Source organism: Lichtheimia ornata, assembly GCF_029851405.1.
Source record: "Lichtheimia ornata isolate CBS 291.66 chromosome Unknown scaffold00078, whole genome shotgun sequence".
Classification (NCBI taxonomy): Eukaryota; Fungi; Mucoromycota; class Mucoromycetes; order Mucorales; family Lichtheimiaceae; genus Lichtheimia; species Lichtheimia ornata.
This window is the reverse complement of record NW_026695398.1, coordinates 82,108-103,416: the sequence shown is the minus strand read 5'-3', so window position 1 is coordinate 103,416 and position 21,309 is coordinate 82,108. Positions and strand designations below refer to the sequence as shown.

The window sequence follows — 21,309 nt, the reverse complement described above, 5'->3', positions numbered from 1 at the left end:
AGCAGTCCGCCAAAAGGTCTTATTGTCTCGTTGTGGTCCCTCGGAACAAGTACAACAGACCCTGGCCGGACCCTTGGTCCCACTAGGAAGCTTGTTACACTTTTTTGGCGCTCAGTTCAAGCATTCGTCGCTTCACCGCTCTCGTCAACCTTAATCGACTCTGTATTTTGTTCTTTCAAGTGCCATCGATTTCCCATTACAGCCTCTTTGGATAAGCGTCTTTAAATGATCAAAGTATGCTGGGTTCTTATGTGTTTTGAAGATAAACGCAGCTACAAGGAGAGGATACGCGTTGCCTATGTACCTGAGCAATCAATGCTTTAAAGAAAACAATTCAAAGATAATGTGGATGAATCGACTTTGTGGTGGGTTCTTAATGACGTGATAGCGTTACAAGTTGACTCTTAAAGCTTCAGCAAATCTCGTCATCTTTGGGGCTGTGTCACTTGCATCATGCTTGAAGGCGTTGTTGAGGTTTATTGCTTGCTTGGAGGTGGTGCTCTTTTAGTCTGTGAGATACGCATGTAAATACCCAGTGGTCGGATCATCAAGTTGGCCCCGACACAATCATCAATGCAGCGTGAAAGGATTGATCCTTTACTTATCCAACTTGAAAGATTGATTCATGATACAAGGGTCTCATTTGTAGTAAGGTTTTCATAGTAGACTTTATTTCAGGTACATGTGTATGTGTGAGGGAGGAAAGGATGATGATGATGGAGGAGTATTTTGATCATGTGCGCACGAGACCAGCAGTAGAAGGATTTCTTCACCAGCTGCTGCTTGGGACGCTTTGATTTCTTATCCCGGTATTTTTACAAGATGGAGGTGCCCCCTGATCTCAAGTACATTGTACCCTACATTCAACGTGCTCAAGAACTTGCTGGGAGAGAACCCATTGTATCGTACTATGGTCTGTACCAAATAGCCATTACGCGTCAATGAATGGGTCGTTTAATGCTGTGTCAATAGCTCAATACTACGCGGCAACGCTCGCTATAAGTCGTGGTCCTAAGAACAAGGAGACAAATACATATCTATCACAGCTGTTGGATCAGCTAGAGCAGGTATAATACATACCATCCTATCGGCATGACAAGCGTATTCAAGGCATCATCATCATCATCCTTGTAGACAAAGGCTAGCTTTGGACAAAACGAGGCGATCACCAATGATTTGGTTGGCTATGCACACATTGAAAACTTTGCTTTGAAGGTGTTTATGAATGCGGACAATGAGGATCGTGCTGGTAAAGCATCCAAGTAAGTAGTATGTAGGATGGATGTTGGTTCTTTTTTTATTAATGCATGAATATCATTATGCAGGAAAACTGCCAAGACCTTCTTGGCATCCTCGATTTTCCTCGAGTTGTTGAAAAGCTTTGGTGAATTGGACCCTGAGGTAAGAAAAGGAGAAGGGAATATATGGTACATGGCTGTTATTTAACATTGTATGATTGGATAGGTGGAAGCCAAGATCAAGTATGCCAAGTGGAAAGCAGCTGACATTACAAAGGCTTTACGTGAAGGACGTGTACCTACACCTGGTGCACCAGGAGATAAAGAAGAGGAGCGAGAAGCGGATGAAATTGTAGCAGCAGCTGCATCTGGTACTTTGGATGAGGATACGGATATGCCTATGCAACCACCTTCTTCTATATCGGAATTTCCTAGTCCACCATCCAACTTTACAGCACCTTTGCAACCATCTCCACCATCTCCTGAAAACGCTCAAAGCTCGACTCCTGTCAGTGGCAACAGCAATCCTCCACCTCCTAGCAATGTATCTCATTCTTCATCACCGGCACCACAACCACCATCTCAGCCACCTACTCAAGCATCTCCACCACCACCTCCACCACCACAACAACAGCAGCCGCAGCAACCACCTTCGCATCAACCTGCACCTGCGCCAATCGCAGCTCCAGCTCCAGTACCTGTAGTGCAACAACAGCAACCACCACCTCCACCGCCTACATTAGTTGATCCAGCAGCCATTGCTTCAGCACAAAAGCATGCAAAATGGGCCATCAGTGCACTCAACTATGATGATATCAAGACTGCCCGTACACAATTACTTGATGCACTTAAGGATCTTGGATTTAGTCAGGATAACAACTTTGGATATTAAAAGACAAGCATTTGAGCACTTTTTATGTATTCATTTCACGTTGCTTTGCTAATGACAGTGGTACATAATCGGGATACATTGGATGACCATTGGTCCATAGCTTCGTATCGCATGGCATCAGTTGATCTAGAATGGGGAAAAGATTCATGTTAGAAAAGAGTGGAGTATAGCTTTTTCCTTATTACCTTTGTTCAAGTTCAAGTCGTTGATTGACCTGATCGATCTGGCCGGAAATCTTTTTGTCCAGAATGAGACCAACAGCTAACTCTTCCACTTCTTCAACGGTAATGTTAAGACGCTGAACAAAAGGATCCCATGTTAGAAGCTTTGTTGTGTTGCCTTCATCTCCTTTTTTTACCTTTGCAATAAACGATAACTCGACACGTGTGTATGGCTTGATGAGCTTCACGAGGACCAAAGTTCGAATGTTCCTGAGCACATCATCGATGTAGTCCCGGATAAACGAATCACCCATGATGCTCTGGCGATTGACTAAAAGAATCAACCAAATCAATCCACTGCAATGCGACCATCCTTGTTCAAAGCCAAACATTTACCTTTAAGAATACGTTCAAATTCGCCAATGTCCTTACGTTGGTAAGCGCTCACAAGATTGGTCATGGCAACAATTTCCCTATCATTCTTGTACCTATATCATAATAAATTGAGCTACATGAAATGAAAATGATAGAACCAGCAAGGTCACTTACGGCTTTGTCTCCTGCGAGTCGAATGGATTGATTTGGGAATCCGTCAGCATGTTAGCAAGGACGAGGTACCTATGCTGGATCATTCAGTCATTCGTGTATGCTTGCACATCAATGACAAACTTACTTCAACACCTGGATACGTTGAGGGCTGCCAGCTTCATCGTAGTTTTTGAATGATTCGAAAAAGTCCGTTTGCGCATTATCCCATTCCTCTGTAAATAAAAGATAGATCAATCAATACCCAATAACATCCTATAAAGCATCCAACTTACTTTCCCGCATATGCATCTTTCCACCACACTCACGAATGACACCCATGATACGAGGATGGGGTATGGCAGATTTGACACCCATGCATTGATGATAGAGTTCCTATTGTTACCCTTATAAGTACAATGAATATCGACATGCCTTGTTGCTTACCTTGAGCTTTTTGTTGTTCTTGGTCTCGGTATACATTTGAATCTCCAAAGCCAGCACTTCAAGAAGATGAGTACCTTTACGCTGATGATCGGTGCCATCCTCAGTTTCACATGCAGCGCGTAATTCCCGTAAGATCTCAAGAGATATAGATAGTCAGCATCCATCTACTATTGTGATCGAATCCCATAATCACTCACCTTGGTCAATCTTCCGTACTCCTTTCGATCCAACCATAGCTTGGCAAGTTTCAGGTTTGTCTTGACCCATAAACGCTATCATATCCCTTTGTTACATAAAGTTCGAATCGTATGCATGGAGTAACTTACCTCGTTCTTCATTTCGGATAATGCTTCAAGTGATACTTGATAGAATTGCTCCACAAATGCCATATCGTCTGCCGTTGAGACATAGTCGAGAATGTTGTTGATACTCTTCTCGCTGTAGTTTCGAGTCACAGCTGATTTGGTGTATGTCAAGAGTTGCTTGTAATAACGTAGGGTCTGAAACATGATTCATTTATCAGTGAAAAACGTGCCTTTTGTCATTTGATCATTCACTTCACTTACATCTTGGTGTTTATGCAAATGGAAGGAGATCTTGGCCATCTGTTTTAATGATTTGAATCCCCTATTCATGAAACAGGTTTAGTATGCCATGTCGCCATCGATGATCCATCCATGTCCAATATGCCACTTACCAGTCGCCCTTCTCCTCCTCGGCATCCACCACGCCCTGGAATTCTGTAATAGCACCCTCGGGATCATCCTCCTTTCGAGCTATATCAAATCCAGTATGAGTATAGAGTCTATCTATTGATATGAGTCTACTCATGAGGATACCTTTGGCGTTGTAATATCTGTTTTCGAGATCGGCATCGGGTTCTTCGTCATCGTCGTCTTCGTACTCAAAGTCGTATTCCTGAACAATGACGCGTCAGCATCAAGAATTGGGGCTAAGGTGTAATGCTGTTGTGACATGCCTGGTCGTCGTCTTCGAGCATAAAATCGTCATCGTCGCTCATATTGAATAAGTGGAGTGGGAAGTAAAAGAAGAGTGAGTTGAATGAGAGGGCGCATGATTTGGGATTCGTGACTCTTATCAGCTACGCATCTAGTCCAACCACGCCTCCTCCCCCTCCCCCACCCCCCACCCACAAACACACGCACATACATACACACGCTAGCAATGATTTGACGTTTCGCTATGTAATCTTTAATTCCCAAGTCGCTATTTATTTCATATAGATCGATTAGCACATGCATGATGATACTTACTATAATGTATGCAGCAGACAACTTATAAAGGGAGAATGAGGGGGTGTGTTCTTTGATGATGTTATAATAACAATAATGCAGGATGGACATTCTACAATGAAAGGATCATTCATGTTGATGGAGAAGGGTGGTGGATGGGTGGGTGGAGTCATAGTGTTGGATGCTGCTGATATTGAAAATCCTGGCTTGTTCTTATTGCTTACATCTCTCTCTCTTACATTTCTGCAACACTTTGGGTTGAAAAAGAACCGCATTGTTTCTCGCACAAACCAGCTTCCCATTTATATTTTCTTCGGTAAAAGTACTCTTTCTTTTACACACAACACACCCCATTTCTTCTTACTCGAGTCCCATTCTACAGCATATAGAACTCCTGATGCCAACTGCCACCACGCACGTTAGTGCTTCAGACCCTAATAATGAAGACGCGAGGAGTACCAGCAGCACATTGGTCAATGGCGAACACAGCGCACGCAACGACAATGACGACGTACGATCCACCACTGAGCAACAACAACGACACACACCAACCACAGGCGTAGTGCGACATGGATTTGACAATGCAGCCTACGAAGATGACGTTCTAAGCTTCCTCCATTTCTCTGAGAGGCGTCATGAAACCAATGCCAAACACAACGTTGCTGTGCGACAAGTGTCGCTCGACTGGGTAACGTTTCCATATCCTTTCTTCTCTTTTGAATCCTTGGCAACTGACGAATGTCTATTTTCTCTTTATTTAGCGTCTACGTGAGAGAATTAAGACTGTGTCAGGTAAGCGAATGAATAGGAATGCATCCATGAAGAGGAGGTTGTTAATATGGGGCATTTAGGTCTATTGGTCATTTGCTTGAATATCGGCACCGATCCTCCGGACATTGTAAAGACGAATCCATGTGCGAAGCTCGAATGTTGGATCGATCCATTTCTACTTGTGCCACAAAAGTCATTGGAGGCGATTGGCAAGAATCTTCATACGCAATATGAGAATATCAATGGGCGAACACGATTCAAGTTGTCATTGGATCCATCCGTGGAAGAGACTAAGAAGTTGTGTTGCCAAATGCGGAGGACAGCCAAGGAGGAGCGGATTTTGTTTCACTACAATGGCCATGGTGTACCCAAGCCAACGGCGAGTGGAGAGATTTGGGTCTTCAATCGCAACTATACGCAGTATATTCCAGTATCCCTCTATGATTTACAACTATGGTTGGGATCTCCTGTGATCTATGTATGGGATTGTTCATCAGCTGGCAACATCGTCAATGCATTTAATCGATTTGCGGAGCAGCGGGATGTGGAGGCTGTCCAAAACGCCCAACAACATCAAACAGCATTACCTGCTTCAGCATGGCGTGATTCGATTCAGCTCGCAGCTTGTGGACCGAACGAGACATTGCCCATGAACCCTGATCTTCCAGCAGACGTCTTTACAGCATGCTTGACAACGCCTATTGAAATGTCGCTAAGATGGGTTGTCATGCGTAATCCATTATTGGCCAAGAACATCACCATGGATATGGTATTACGGTTACCAGGTCGTGCTGCAGAACGTCGTACTCCACTTGGTGAGCTGAATTGGATCTTTACGGCTGTGACGGATACAATTGCATGGTGCGTGTTACAGGATCAACCCGAGTTATTCAAACGTCTCTTTCGACAAGATTTGATGGTGGCTTCCATGTTTCGTAATTTCTTGTTGGCTGAACGTATCATGCGCTCTTACCAATGCACCCCCATGTCAACGCCTGCATTACCATCGACACATGATCATCCAATGTGGCATGCATGGGATCTAGCGGTGGATATGTGCTTATTCCAATTACCTCAACTACTGGCAGCAGAAGAAGGTGGCACCCCCTATGTCTATCAGCCTAGCACATTCTTTGCCGAGCAATTGACAGCATTTGAAGTATGGCTCGCCAAGGGAGCTGTCAACAATCCCAAGATACCTGAACAGTTACCCATTGTGCTTCAGGTGTTGCTATCACAAGTACATCGACTACGAGCTTTGATCCTACTCAGCAAATTTTTGGATTTGGGACCATGGGCTGTCAATGCAGCTCTCTCAGTGGGCATCTTCCCTTATGTGCTCAAGCTATTGCAAAGTCCAGCTGCCGAACTCAAGCCTGTATTGGTATTCATTTGGGCACGTATTCTTGCTGTCGATCGATCTTGCCAAAATGACTTGCTCAAGGATCATGGATTCGCCTATTTTATCAACATCCTTACACCCAACGATGCCATGCTTAGCATTCCTCATGTTTCTGAACACCGTGCCATGAGCGCCTTTATTCTCTCTGTATTTTGCACCAACTTCCGCCTTGGTCAGCAAGCATGTTTAAGAGCCAATGTGATAAGCGCATGTTTGGCACATGTCAAGGATTCGGATGCATTATTACGACAATTTATTTGCTTGTGTCTTGCTCAAGTGTGGATGAACAACAAGGAAGCCAAACAAGCTGCCATTCTTGAGAATGCCCATGAAAAGCTATGTGCCATGCTTTCGGATAGTGCACCTGAAGTTCGAGCAGCAGCCATGTACGCCCTTGGCACTTTTCTCGGTGATTCGAACAAGTCTGAACAAGTTGTTAATATCGAGCACAATATTGCTATTTCAGCACTTACAGCAATGTCGGATGGCTCTCCTGTGGTTCGCCGAGAATTCATCATTGCCATCTCACACCTTGTTCATCAAGCGGGTGCAGCCAAATTCCTTGTTGCAGCTAATCAGACCATTGAAGAAGATCAGCCACAAACTCAACAACATCATCATCATCACCATCACCACAACAGATCATCGACGACCCCATCAGCAGGTAGCAGCAGTGTTCGCGGGCGAACACCAGCATCATCATCATCATCTTCATCAGCCGTGAATACCAATAGTGGTGGAGGAGGAGGAGGTTCGGACAACCATTTCGGATCAACGAGTTATGATTCTGTATACGCTGTGCTATGGAAGGCATTATTGAATTTATCAGTGGATCCACATCCTGAAGTAGCAAAAGCAGCAGCTACGGTTGTCGACCATATCAATTCGGTACTTTTGAGCACGCCTTCCATTAGCGAATATGCCAGCTCGGTGGTTCGTGAATCGATGTTGCAATATTCAGCTTCGGATCATCACCAACAATCAGCCAACATGGGTCCTGGTATGATGGATCGATCACGTTCATATCACCAATCTCCTCATCATGATGATCATCGTCCCATGGGTACAGCTGCTGCACAATTACGACGTCCTACAGCACTTACTCGTTCAGCATCCTTTGCATCTACGTTACGCACTATATACAACTTTGGCAATGCTTCACTCAGTACGACCGCTTTGCAAGAACCTACAACAACAACGCCTCGATCATCACTCGACAACAATAACCGCCACTCCCTCGGGAATTCCATTCCTAAACGCAACGCTATCACACAACACAATACACCTGTCGGCTCACCTCGTAACTCATTGAGCCCAGAGCAAAACAACAACAACACAACGCAAGGTTCATTGCCTTTGATTTCCGAATTTTATGATTGGAGCTGTGAATACTTTACTGGACCACAGATGAGAGTAAGCGTTCAAGATCATGGATGGGAAAGGTATGGATCAACTTATGGTTTGGTGTAGGCAACTGAATCGGAAGAGCCTGGTAGCGTGGTCTATACACAAAGGAAATGGCGTCGTAGCAGGAATGAAAAGATTATCTTTGAATCTCAAGCAACTAAAACAAGAGCAGGTAAATCGAAAAATGGAAGCATGTTATAGAGGAGGAGATCATTAATGGAATGATTCTCTATATAGCCGATACAAGATGGGATGATCAGTTGGCCTCTCTCCATAATGAAACGGAAGCAACACACCTCCTATTCCATCAATTCGAACCACATCTCGTCGCTGCGGATGCATACAATTATTTAGTGTAATTTATCCAGAACCGGGAAAGCACAAGTGGGAGGCAACGTGATCTAATCCATGTTTCATTCTTTAGTGTTTGGGATTGGAAGACTTCCACACCATTGAGTGTTATTGATAATCGAAATCCATCGCATAGTCGGATCACGGATATGAAGTTTATCAACGAAGATGATGTAGCTATCCTGCTGACGGCTTCAGGTAAGCAAAAGATGGGTGGAAAAAGAAAAAGTCATCACCATCATCATCTTACCCTCTCTTTCTCTCTCTCTATAGATGATGGTGCTGTACGGTTATGGAAGAATTACGATGGTTCAGAGCAAGAGGAAGCACAATTAGTGAGTGCATGGCGTGCGCTCAAGGATATGGAAAAGAGCAGCATGCAACAAAGTGGCCTTGTGTGTGATTGGCATCAAGAGCGTGGCACATTGTTTACTGGTGGTGATGCACGTTTGATAAAAGTGTGGGATGTCCATCAAGAAATGCCTATCATGGTAAGTTTATCTTTTTCCTTTCTTGATCCCTATTTACTAAAGTTGTTGTGTTGCATAGGATATTGCCACTCAATCCACTGCATGTGTCACCAGCATTACGAGCGATCAAATCAGTGGTAACATTTTGGTTGCAGGCTTTGGCGATGGCATGGTGGGCGTCTATGATCGTCGGTTAAGAACATCGTCAGCGTAAGTGACTATTACGCAAGAGACGTGATGATGATGATGATGATGAAAAACTGATAATCTTTATTGTTTTAGCATGGTGCAACGATGGGAGGAGCACAAGGCTTGGGTGACCAGCGTGCATTTGCAGCGGGATGGTACCAGAGAACTGGTATCAGGAGGTTTTGCTGGTGACATTAAGGTGTGGGATATTCGTGAACCCTCTTCATTACGTACGATCGAGGCACATACGCACGCTGATATGACCGCGTTGGCTGTTCATGATCATAGCCCTGTGATTGCAAGGTAACTTTGTGTGGATCTATCAGCATGAGATGTATGTATACTGATGAGTTGTGCCAATAGTGCTGGTGATGATCATGTCATCAAAGTATGGAACGTGAATGGTAACCCCTTATCTACAATTCGCCCATCCTCTGGATTCCTTGGTCAAAGAAACGCTTTTACTCGCTCCCTCGCATTCCATCCCCATCTCATGGTTATGGCGGCTAGTGGCGATAATGGATCTATCACGGTAATACATATAGCATTGATGGATATGGGAGAGATTCATTATGCTAACGGGTCCTTTTTCCTTTTTGTAGCTCTATCATGCCCACAACACTTTGACGCATCTCTCATAATTTCATCTTCTATACTATTACTGATACAAAGCAAGAAGCTCTCAACCATCACACACGCACACGCTCATACACACGAAACCCTATATACTACATCCATGTTTAAACTATTGTATACCAACCATTGATTGCTTTCTACATGAATTTGTATTTTTTTCCATGGACCCATGACCGTGGTAAAATCTGCTGTCAAATTGCGCCATTTAAAGCGCTGTTAGGTGGGCTGAATGAATGGCTATTGGCTCGTGCATATGAAGAATATTTTATCCAGTGAGAGCGGGGGAATGGCCGCGATGGGTCGGGAATAGAGGAAATGATATCAAGATAGGAAAGGTTGAACGTACACGTGGCCATCCGACCAGGCACACTGATAGCATCAAATGGAAAGAAGAATAATAGGGTATATCCTTAATGAATGTTTACTATTATCAGATGCTGCATTGACTGTGTATAGTTGTTGCTTTGATATAAACATAAAGATTTTCATGCTTGATGATCTGATAATCATCGCGTTGAAACGTGCGAGGATTGAGTACAGTGGTGATGAAAGCATCGATATGCGGGGATACATCGGGTATAAAAGCCGTTAGACAAACGATGTTGCATTTTTGGATAAGGGACCGAGCAAAACAAATTTCATTTACAAAACATCGGCATCCATCCTCACAATCAAGACAATGACCATGGTGAGTAAAAAAAAGGGTTCAAAAGGAAAAAGAAGAGGAGAGAGGATAAGAAAAGAAAAAAGGATTGAGAGAATTAAGCTACGGGGAGCAGGAGGAGGACCCTGTACTATGCTTTGCAGTTACTAGCTTACTCACCCGCTATTATTAACATCCATCACCGTTGTTATCTTTTTTGCTTGGTTTCATTCATAATTCTGGCCCCTCCTTCTCTTCCCTCCTCTCTCACTTTTATTATTTCTACCATCCTTGTCGATCTTTTTTTCCCTTTTCTCTATTCCTTTTGACTTGTTCACCACACCACAAAAAGTCGATGCTGCTTACAAACGACGTTATCTTGGATTCAGCAAATGTGCTATTGGACGAAGCGAGAGCTATCAATGACTGCGCCCAACGATTATTCAGCCATGAAGCATCCCGTGAAGGTTATCGAACCGCGATCGATCTCTTTTTGACAAGTCTTGAGCAAGGTGGCAAGATTGTAGTAACGGGTGTGGGCAAATCGGGCAAGATTGGTGAAAAGATCGTGGCGACCATGCTGTCACTTGGTACCCATGCCATGTTTCTGCATCCAGTTGAAGCAATGCATGGCGATCTCGGTGCCGTTCATGCCAAGGATATTGTACTTGCACTTTCATACTCGGGGAATACTGAAGAGCTTATGCGTATCGTCCCAAGTCTCGAACATCGTGGTGTCCCAATAGTCGGGTTGGGTGGCAATCCTCATTCACAGCTTGCCAAATGCTCTGCCGCTTGGATTGATGCTCAAGTTGGCAGTGAAGTGTCCGAGATCCCTGCACCAACCAGTTCTACAACACTCGCACTCGCACTAGGAGATGCCATTGCTATCACATTAGCACGACAAAAAAAGTTTACGACGCATGGATTTGCATTGAATCATCCAGGTGGCTCCCTAGGAAGGAGGCTATTGCTCAAGGTCCAAGATGCTATGGTTGCTACCACTCAAGTGGCTACTGTACTACCCACTGCATCACTTGATCTCATTATTATGGAGATGACCAAGCATCCAAAAAGTGGGGGTGTCGTTGTCGTAGAGCCATTACAGCAAAATCACACTCGTCGAGATCCATCTGGTATGATTTCTCCCCCATCAAGTGTTGCATCAGAGGATGGTGACGCATCAGCTATGTCTTCAACAACGACCAATCCAGACGAATCAACACCATCGGCAGACGTCAGAGCGACATCATTGACTAAGGCGGAAGAAGAAGAAGAAGAGCAACAACAACAACATCATCAAGATGATAAGGAGCCTGCTATGAAAGTGATTGGTGTCATTACACACAGCAACGTTCATCAAGTCCTCAAGACGGGTGCACGCGAAACCATCTTTGACATCAAAGCACGCGACATTATGACCCTAGATCCAGTCGTATGTGCCACCAACGATTTGGCTGTTGAAGCTCTCAAACGCATGACGACCCATAGCACGACCGGCAAAGATTTACCAATGCTCCCGGTTATAGATACCACTGATAAGCGAACTCCCTGGCGAGGCGTTGTCACTCTCAAGGATTTACAGGAGTTGTTTTAAAACGTTAACATACACACACACACTTTCTCCCTCTCCTTTTTCCACATACCATATATACACACGCACACGCACACGCACGCTCTATTCTCCCTGACTCGTTTGTCCTTTATCTGATCCATTATGTTCCCCTTTTCCCCATCCGCATTAGTCATTTGTTACTTTGATGATATCATCCCCCAACTCTCTTCGTTGCATTATCTTTATATAATATTACATCCGTTGTTTTTAATCCTTCTTGTACAAACTTAAGGTCGAAATTGGGTCTTGTTGGCGTATAAAGAGATAGGGGGTTGAGGAGACCATTATCGACTGTGCGAGTCGTTTTACCTGCATGCTTTGCAAATTCATGCATGATCCCAATCCCTTTTTTGGCAAGGACACGTGGACCATTGTTTGCCACAACGTTGACAGCCTATAATAAGATGATTGCTATGCCTTTGCCATTTGCAGCAATAGTACTTGCAAACAAGGATCATGTTATTTAACGGATTCATGTTATTACATACACGTTTTAATTGGCATTTAGCTTGCAGAAGGCTTAAACGTAAATGAAGCAAGAGGTAACAACATTCAAAGGGGATGCTGCTGAGCACAGTGGGATCCTTTTCGCGCAAGAAATCTTTGTTGCAATGTCACATATGGAAGCAATTTCAAACGAAATAAAAGCTAATCTATTAATAGTTGTAAGATGCTGCTAGTATATAGCTTGGTTGTCACATCCTTTAGCAGTGATTGATTTTTCATGGTGCAATGGCTGCTTCGAAAGTAAAAAGCGAGTTTCCCACCTTGTCCTCAAAGTCAACTTCAAATAGAGATTTTTCAAGCTTGCAATGTTGTGAAGATTGTCGCCAACAAGGCGTTGCCTTCTTGTCGCCATTCCCCATAGTCACTTTGATTCTGCGGCACGTGTTTTTTATGCTCGACTCGAGACCGATATCCTTTGCAACATCAATGATTGTTGGTATCGACTTGACGATAGCTAATGCTCGATCTACGTTTTGGTCGTCCTCAAATTGCTGTGTTGAAGGAGGCGTCATGTTATAGCAAGCAACAGTGTAAGGAAAGAAAAGCTAATCCATCATTTTTTTCTGATCAAGGAATAAAGGTATGCATCACATGTCATCATTATGACGCCACCATCACCCACCAAGGACAATTGATCACGGCCATCAATACATGCTGATGGGCTACGTCCACTTTTATTGATAGGCTGTAGGCTGTAGTCATTTTAGTGATGCAGCTCTACATGCTTGAACCCGCATATGCATGCATTGCTTGTGATGATTTACTACACGACAATAGGGCTCAAGTAGCATACATGCTGTCATGAATAAGATATTCGCCGTGTATTATTACATTGGGTTTTGGAAAGAGAATAAAAGGGCGGGGGAATCGATATAGGTCATTCTGTACAATTATTCTATACAAGTGTTATTGTTGCACTTTTTGCACAAAGAGCTCGCTAACAAGTGCAGTCTTTCGTCTGCTCAAGAGATCCTTTTCGCTTGTCACGATATGATCAAGGTGTGATGTCGCAGCAACCACTGCCTTGGCAATACCAGGTTGTTGCTGATCCAGGGATTTTGGATATCCATTAATATTGGGTACTGCTAACCATTGATGCTGTTGTTGTTCATGCACTGGTGAACCAGAGCGTGCTGAATCGGTATCAGAAAAGGTGTCAGCAGAGGGTCGACCTTCTGCAATCTCCAAAACCCAATCCCCAATCGTTTGTGTAGCGTGTTTGGCCTCTGGTAAAAAGGCCATCATTTGCAAGAATGCGTGACTCATTCCTTCAAGGAACTTGACTTTAACGGTATGGTCTCCAAGGATCGGGTCATCATCATCACGTTGCTCTTCACGACGTCGTTGTTGTTTAGCTTGACGAATACGACCACCAAAGATCACTGTGTCATCGACAAATGGATCCTTTTCACCACACATCATGTATGTTTTTGGAAACTCGGCAAGTAATTCAAAGGGTGCGACCACAGGGGAAAGAAGGTAATCGGATTCAAAATCAGGGTGTGCATGAGGACCCAAGTACACTACATAAACATGTATCGGTTAGCCTTTGGTTTACCTAAAACAACCATGGATACTTACAAATAGCCATTGCGCGCATCTATAGGAAACAGTAGTGATGATGTTAGATGATGAATGAATGAATCCATTAATTGATTTACCATCTCTGCCGTAAGAATACGGTCATTAAAGAAGCTCATACGACTTGTCATGGCCAAACGTGATGATTCCCAATCGGTCTTGACTTCACTCAGCTCTTGTATACGATCACGAACATGTTTCTTTTCTGATGCATTCTCTTTGCCGGTATTGGCACCATCAACAGGGGTCATGCCAAGTGCACGTTTCCATGGCGACGGCTTCTTGTCCACATCGGGTACGACACTGAGTGGGCTAGCATGGCTTAAATGATCCTTCGATTCAAGAAGGCTCATAAGCGATTTGGATCGAATCATTTTGGTGGTGGATTCTGATCGAATGAGTGACAGCTGACCGGTAGTCATCCAACATGTCATTTCGAAATCGAGTGCAGGATATATAAGCACCAAGCCTTCTGGCATAGGTAGCAGCTTGCTAGTGACATCCTCTTCTTCATCGTCAGCTTCCTCTTTGAGCAGCTTGTTATGATCAAGCAATTTTAAGCTTACTGCAGCTGCTAGGTTACCACCCCTAAAAAAAGAACACAATGAGACCAATGCATTGATTGTATCCATACAACACAATGACTTACGCAGAGTCACCCACAAGAACAACCTTGATATCCTTGTCACCTGAAAGCCCAAGGAAGCGACCACGCTGTTGGATCAAGGAGACGTAAAAATCAAAGCATTCATGGACCGCCCATGGATACGGATACTCGGGTGCCTTTTTGTAGTTCACGCTAACCACTGGTAAGCCTGTTTGTTTGGCCCATGCATATAATGCATCTTCGTGACAGGGAGGTGGCATTGATACAAATCCTCCACCTGGATATTGCAATAGTACAGTTGTTTGTTGTGCAAGCGATTCGGGTGAACCCGAATAAAAGAAATGAAACTCGGTGGGTGGTAAATAAGGTGATGGGCGGTCTACATGCATCACCTTGTGCATTGTAATTTTAGGACGTAACAACTTAGATGACCACGCAAGGATTGGATTGTTGGCTGCTTTTTCCCATGAAAGGCGGATTTGATCAATAGACATGGTTGCTCTCACACGTCGTACGCGTTCCTCGGCAGCATCAGCAAATACAAGATAATACATGGTAAAGAGAATCGAGCATGTATGACGCAACCAAGCGGGTCTCAGTGGCATGGCTGTAAAAAAGCCGGCATCCAAAGCTGTCAAAATCCAGGTTGCTCGGTAAAAATTTCGTTTGTACTACAATCCCTCATCACATTAGCGTCGTGTTCATTCATAAATCAAAGAATGGATGCACATTTACCAATCGTGCTTGTGGTTCAGGAGCTGAGGAGAAGAAAAAGGCAAAAAGAATTAGCACTTGCATACGCATATGCATACATCATTCACCCCCTTGAAGGGCGTTTGTTATACATACCATTTAAGCCGACCAACAAAAATAGGTTTTGTAAAAGGTAATGCGCCATCCATGACCCAAGTGCAATCTTCCAAGGCGATGAGCCAGCTATATGATGGATGAAAGAGATAAGGGTGAGGTGCCGATGCCAGTGATGGATGTATTACACGCATCATGTTATACCTGACACGTGGTTTAGTTTTCTAATGAGGCGTGGCAAATGGCCTGTTTTTCCTTTCAGTAATACCCATATGCTATTGTTGCAAATAGTGTGAGATGGATGTTCCATACAACGATGTTCGCTGAAGGATTCTACTATGGTGCGTGTAGTCATTTTCTTACCCAAAGAATAACGTCAATATGACTTGGGTTCGTTTCCAGTTAGCTGACGGCTTTCCAACCAAATGGTCCAGCATGATTATCTAGCGGATTGGGTGGATTGCAGTTGAAAAAAGGAAAAAGAAAGCCGAGTGCACACATCAAGGAGAAAGAGAAAGGCGCTGTATTTGAATGACGCAGGTAAGTTTTTTCACATGTCAATGAAAGCGTGGGTCACAAGCTTTGACTTTATCCGCTGAACCGAGAAGAGCCATTTTGCCCTTTTACATCTATTCCAGTGTTCTATATTCATGATCATTCTAGTATCAGTGAGACCCGTGGCTCGTCAACCTTGCATAATCACGTATTTTAAACATGCGAACATATGCCTTTGTGTTGTGATCATCACTGCTGCATCCTCAAGGTTACACAGATCCTTGTACGAGTCTACAATATCTATGCGGGGTAAATAAGATACGTCTTTTCGGTTCTGCTGCTATTGGTATTTGCCGTTTGCAGTACCGATTATATATGCAGTCTCTTCAGCATGATTGGGTAATTGGATCCCTTATCTTGTGCTGCGTGTTTTTTCTTTCCCCTTTTCTTATCCACTCGTGGACAAAGAAACACAACACACATGATCGTTGTTATTGTCATTCCAAACAGTGTCACGAGATGATGTCATTGGTGCACCAATGGGCTTATATAGATACGTCAGCCAACCACATAGCATGTACTATGGTATGAGGGGACATAAAAACAGGGTCAAGGATAGGATTACCCTTGATGATTTGATTGAGCAACGCTGCAATAGTGAATACATCGACTCGTATTAGTACGATAAACGCATCATCTATGTCCATTCCGTTTATAGCCTCTCCTACATTTGCAAGCTCCCACTCGAAAGCTCATAATGAAGCACAGGGTCTTTATAAGACAAAGTTGATCAGCGTATCCAAGAGCACATTGTGTGAAAGTTTCAGGATCAACAGGAACAACCTCAATAACAAGGATTGATGTACAGTGTTCATGCATTTATACAAGAGGTGTCCGACCTATTTCATTTCCACTTCTTCCGCTCCCACAACTTCTTCACTCTTCCTCCCATTCTCAACTGTTGCCCCATTCAAGTATACAGCTACCACCTGCGAACGATTGTTTTGCTTCAACCCATCATGTCGATCCTACGACTCTCTTGATCCGATTGTCTTTGACTGAATGGCAAGTCCATGGCGTGTGCACCTGCTCAACACCAGCGTTTCTTGACACTTCACCTCTCTTGTTCAATCCTCGACCACTATCAAACGTAACAGCATGCATTACAGCAGCTGCTATTAGCAATGTCTTTGCGCCATTGTATCAAACAGCGTTCACAATCTTGACACTCTACAATACACGCTCTTGCACTCTTCTCTGCCACCACCAAACGTAACAGCAGTCGAGGCCCTTTACTCCATTGTCTCAAGCTACCTGCAGCAACCTTTCTTACAGCTATTTTCACGTGGACAGCATATAGCCATTGTATAGAGGCAGCTTTTTTACTGCAGCAACTTGCTTCAATACAAACGAATTCCTATGGATGATGCCATATCAGCCATCAACTACACTTCACGATACAAGCATTCTTCACTTGATTGAGCTGCAATAGAAAATGACCAAGAAGTGATTGAACAACAGCCGGATGGAAAGGGGAAGCAATCACGGGGGTTCTTTGTATCAACATGTTGGACTTGCAATGGTTATGGATGGATGCAATCAAGTACAGTGATAGGTGATCCTGAAAATGTCATATTGGTTACGTGGCACGTCGTCAGCAGGGAAGATGGATCATGTCGCGTGGATACGGCTGAGGCTGATGATGGATTGGATGGCATGGATGAGAGGGCTTACATCTAGACGAAAGCGATTTGCCACCATGGATGATGTTGGGTATTGGAGTCAAGGCACGTACAGCAACTGATTTGCAATCATGGATGAAGATGCTTATGACGGCAGCAACCAAGGATACAATGACACAACAATGGCACCCACTGATTCTATGCGATCCGCTTGGTTCGTTTCTGGAATGAAAGGGAGGATAGGAACTTGAAGGGCGGGAAGTGATATTGGATCATCCACATCATTGTATCGAGACGCTTTTGTTCTTTCACACATTACATTCATTAAGGCTCCCTTGTTCGTATGCTGATAATAGACGATAGGCAGTAGCAATTCTTAGGATTGTACATAGATTCAAATAGAAGCTTGTATTCTCAAAGATAATAAACCCATAGCAATGGTATCCAACAATAGTCTTTGTTGCAGAAGCTTGGTCCATACTCCATAGAAAGCTTAAATCAGAACATTTAAGAAAGAGTGAGCTCCCATACAATATCGCACGAGTACATACATACGCTTACCTATGATAACATTCAGCATGCGCTATCTTGTATGTATAGCCTTCATAGGTACGTAACCTGGAGATAGACAATACCATACCCCTCACATACCTGCACACAAAATACCCCCCAATGCACTGATCATCTTTAGCTTATTGACCATGCCATGGTTGACATGAAAAAGATACCATATGGGCTACCATCGGCGGGCCTTACTACAGGGGAAACTATCTATTATGCACTCTCCACCAATAGGACCGACTCTTCAACACCTGCCCCTGAGTTTGTGACACAATCACCTCCTTCTGCGTCTTTTGCTCTGCCAGGGTCCAGCTTCTTGACAATGAACAAAGACCACTTTTCATATAGCATCACGCTTACAAACATAAAGGTGCCTGTATCTCCAAACTTTACAATGAAACGTGGGGTTTTTATTAGAGCAATGTGCTCGGCTTGGCCAACAGCACCTTGTGTGAAAGTTTCACGTTCAATGTCGCAAACAGCCCAAAAAATATTTTTTGGTCGTCGTCGTCGAAGAGGTTGACCCCATGTCTTCCGCGAATTCAATCAAATCGCCTGATAAGGAAACAGGCACCCAATCTAGTACACCACCTATATCTTATGCGAGAGCTGCTCGCGTTCAACGTCCTACTGCAATTCGAGAATCTTTGACCAGCAATGCACTTGACAAAACCACCCATTCCAATGTGTGGAAAGTTGGTGGATCCCCTGCTTCGTGCCCGAGTTTGTTTGACTTCACTTCTCGCACCGAAAACCGTTCAACACTTCTTCGTCACATAAGTGAAAGCTATCCCGATAACTGTGTAGCACGTCTGCACTCAGATCATTCACGCCGTATTGTTGAGCTATTCATTGATGATTCATCCTTGTACGAAAAAGCCTGCAAAAATGGTTCACTTCTCTGGTTCTCGTATCTTACCCACTCGGCCTTTATCGGAAAACGCTCACATCATCAACATTCGTCTCAGCAACCTGCCATTCACATCTAGGGAAAAACTAGCAGATGGTATTCGACAAGCACTCGCACCCTTGGTAAGATTCTAGATCATGGTATTCTTCGTGACCAGGACTCCCACTGTTTATGGGACATGGTTACGCAACATTAAACGTTTCAGCCTCACTCGATTTCCTCCCACTCACACACACACGATTGCTTGGCCCAACTCCGCCGACTTCTTTTATGCAACATGGGCTGAAATGCCATTACATTGTCTACACTGTCATCGTTCCGCTTATTTCATCATGTCCTAGTCATCCAAGTCAACGTCTTTGCTGGTCATGTGGCTCAGGCCATCGTGCAGCAAAATGTTCTTATCATCGCACCCCAGCCAACCAACAACAAAGAACCACACGTGCCACCATCGCCTCCCCATCGCCCACACTTTCTTCGCCCACAGCCACGACTCCCTGATGTTTCAATGCATTCTGATGACCTTTCCAATCGTGAAGCTCAACGACCAGCTTATTGTCGACTTTATCCCACCTCAGCTCAATACTGACCCTAACGCCAAACCTATCACTGGTCGCCAAATGCAGACTACTTAACCGCCTGTTCCCTATTTTCCGACGAAGCAAGAACCATTACTGAAACACTGACCAGCGTATCTTATGACAGACTTTATGCTACACTTCGGCCACAAGGGAAAGCGTTCCCCTTTTCGTTCTCTTCTTTGCATCGGAAAGTGTCTCTTCGAGTCACAATGATCCGCCGTTTGGATCTATTTTCTTCAGTTAGTCTTCTTTACTTTCACATTGCTGTATCATCTGGGGTATCACTCCTCGACATACTCCCAATAAAAAATCGAGGCAAATCAAGCCTCCCTATAACGAAGAGGTTGACCCCTGATCCAGTCGGCTGGTAGCACATTATGGTATCCGGGGATTGGCAAGCTTGATCGTGAAACTGGCCACACAAGGTGCTGTTGCCATACACGGCTCTAATAAAAACCCCACGTTTCATTGTAAAGTTTGGAGATACAGGCACCTTCATGTTTGTAAGCATGATGCTATATGAGAAGTGGTCTTTGTTCATTGTCATAGCTAGATTCCTGAGCCAAAGATGCAGAAGGACCTCTTGGGTAACTCAGCTAAAAAGTCAGGATCTAGGGACAATGCATGAAAGGCATAAAACCCTCACTTTCATGTCATACAGCGGCAGCTAATAGCCACTTTTGTGCATTCCCAACTTTTGTGCATTCTATTGTAGGACGATGCTCCTGCTTCAGACATTCATTTCCATGATTAAAGTAGGTTGATCCGAGTTGATTTGGTTGTGTTACGTCACACAAAATACTTACATCGGTTGAGCTACATCGAGCGTGCTTTATGTCCAGAGGATGTAATCCTCTTCTTGACCGCAGCCTTTCGGGCCAAATCAGCTCGGATCAACCCATCACTTTAATCATGGAAATGAATGTTCGAGCAGGCATCGGCTCCATGCAGTGATCTCGGCAACAATGATGATTGATAAAAGTGGTCGTTAAAGGCACAAGAAGGGCCGCCTGTTCGTAGATGGACGACCGTGTACCGAATACGGGACTTTCCACTAGAAAACGGCAATTGTCTAAGACCCCGCGGCCATTGCTTACAAACACAAGTTCTGCTTCAATTTTACAATGGTAGAGCAATGGGCTCGGCTGGCCAACAGCACTCTTGTGTGAAAGTTTCGCGTTGTCGTCGTAACCAGCCTCAAAAAATTTTTTTGGTCGTCGTCGTCGAAGAGGTCGGACTTCAGATCCAGTTTGGCTGGTGGCGACCAGGACCTGGGATTGGCAAGCTGATCGTGAAACTTTCACACAAGGTGCTGTTGGCCAAGCCGAGCCCATTGCTCTATTCAAAACCCCACGTTTCATTGTAAAGTTTGGAGAAACAGGCACCTTTTGGTTTGTAAGCGTGATGCCATATGAAAAAGCCTTTGTTGACGTAAAAGTAGCTAGACCTTGGAGAGCCAAAGATGTAGAGGGTCGTGTTGTGTACAGCCATGCTTGCATGAATGAAAGGGTCAATGTATAATTACTTTACGGATCATCTACGAACAGGCAAGCAATACGAATTGAACGAAGTATTACC

The 21,309-nt window shown here is 44.1% G+C and overlaps 7 protein-coding genes across 7 annotated transcripts; 4 read left to right on the top strand and 3 right to left on the bottom strand.

Moving 5' to 3' along the window:
* Window positions 1–822: 822 nt before the first annotated feature.
* Window positions 823–2,130, top strand: O0I10_010903 (uncharacterized protein; the record flags this gene model as incomplete). Its single annotated transcript, XM_058490877.1, has 5 exons — window positions 823–913; window positions 973–1,067; window positions 1,135–1,262; window positions 1,326–1,401; window positions 1,465–2,130. The coding sequence occupies 5 exons, from the start codon at window positions 823–825 to the stop codon at window positions 2,128–2,130; spliced, it is 1,056 nt and encodes a 351-aa protein (XP_058338381.1).
* Window positions 2,131–2,165: 35 nt separating this feature from the next.
* On the bottom strand, window positions 2,166–4,284 carry O0I10_010902 (uncharacterized protein; the record flags this gene model as incomplete). The annotated part of the gene is made up of 14 exons (XM_058490876.1): window positions 2,166–2,256; window positions 2,316–2,428; window positions 2,489–2,622; window positions 2,688–2,779; window positions 2,841–2,909; window positions 2,965–3,052; window positions 3,113–3,212; window positions 3,264–3,398; window positions 3,461–3,535; window positions 3,590–3,763; window positions 3,830–3,890; window positions 3,961–4,039; window positions 4,103–4,181; window positions 4,243–4,284. The coding sequence occupies 14 exons, from the start codon at window positions 4,282–4,284 to the stop codon at window positions 2,166–2,168; spliced, it is 1,332 nt and encodes a 443-aa protein (XP_058338380.1).
* Window positions 4,285–4,913: 629 nt separating this feature from the next.
* On the top strand, window positions 4,914–9,747 carry O0I10_010901 (uncharacterized protein; the record flags this gene model as incomplete). The annotated part of the gene is made up of 11 exons (XM_058490875.1): window positions 4,914–5,204; window positions 5,278–5,308; window positions 5,368–8,102; window positions 8,160–8,268; window positions 8,334–8,451; window positions 8,521–8,645; window positions 8,721–8,938; window positions 8,997–9,127; window positions 9,200–9,409; window positions 9,470–9,638; window positions 9,709–9,747. The coding sequence occupies 11 exons, from the start codon at window positions 4,914–4,916 to the stop codon at window positions 9,745–9,747; spliced, it is 4,176 nt and encodes a 1,391-aa protein (XP_058338379.1).
* A 993-nt stretch (window positions 9,748–10,740) lies between these two features.
* Window positions 10,741–11,982, top strand: O0I10_010900 (uncharacterized protein; the record flags this gene model as incomplete). Its single annotated transcript, XM_058490874.1, has 1 exon — window positions 10,741–11,982. The coding sequence occupies one exon, from the start codon at window positions 10,741–10,743 to the stop codon at window positions 11,980–11,982; it is 1,242 nt and encodes a 413-aa protein (XP_058338378.1).
* A 740-nt stretch (window positions 11,983–12,722) lies between these two features.
* Window positions 12,723–13,019, bottom strand: O0I10_010899 (uncharacterized protein; the record flags this gene model as incomplete). The annotated part of the gene is made up of 1 exon (XM_058490873.1): window positions 12,723–13,019. The coding sequence occupies one exon, from the start codon at window positions 13,017–13,019 to the stop codon at window positions 12,723–12,725; it is 297 nt and encodes a 98-aa protein (XP_058338377.1).
* Window positions 13,020–13,413: 394 nt separating this feature from the next.
* Window positions 13,414–15,812, bottom strand: O0I10_010898 (uncharacterized protein; the record flags this gene model as incomplete). Its single annotated transcript, XM_058490872.1, has 7 exons — window positions 13,414–14,030; window positions 14,089–14,107; window positions 14,169–14,676; window positions 14,738–15,366; window positions 15,431–15,453; window positions 15,545–15,631; window positions 15,707–15,812. The coding sequence occupies 7 exons, from the start codon at window positions 15,810–15,812 to the stop codon at window positions 13,414–13,416; spliced, it is 1,989 nt and encodes a 662-aa protein (XP_058338376.1).
* Window positions 15,813–18,767: 2,955 nt separating this feature from the next.
* O0I10_010897 (uncharacterized protein) lies at window positions 18,768–19,229 on the top strand (the record flags this gene model as incomplete). Its single annotated transcript, XM_058490871.1, has 1 exon — window positions 18,768–19,229. One exon carries the CDS (start codon window positions 18,768–18,770, stop codon window positions 19,227–19,229), a length of 462 nt encoding a protein of 153 aa, XP_058338375.1.
* Window positions 19,230–21,309: the final 2,080 nt, after the last annotated feature.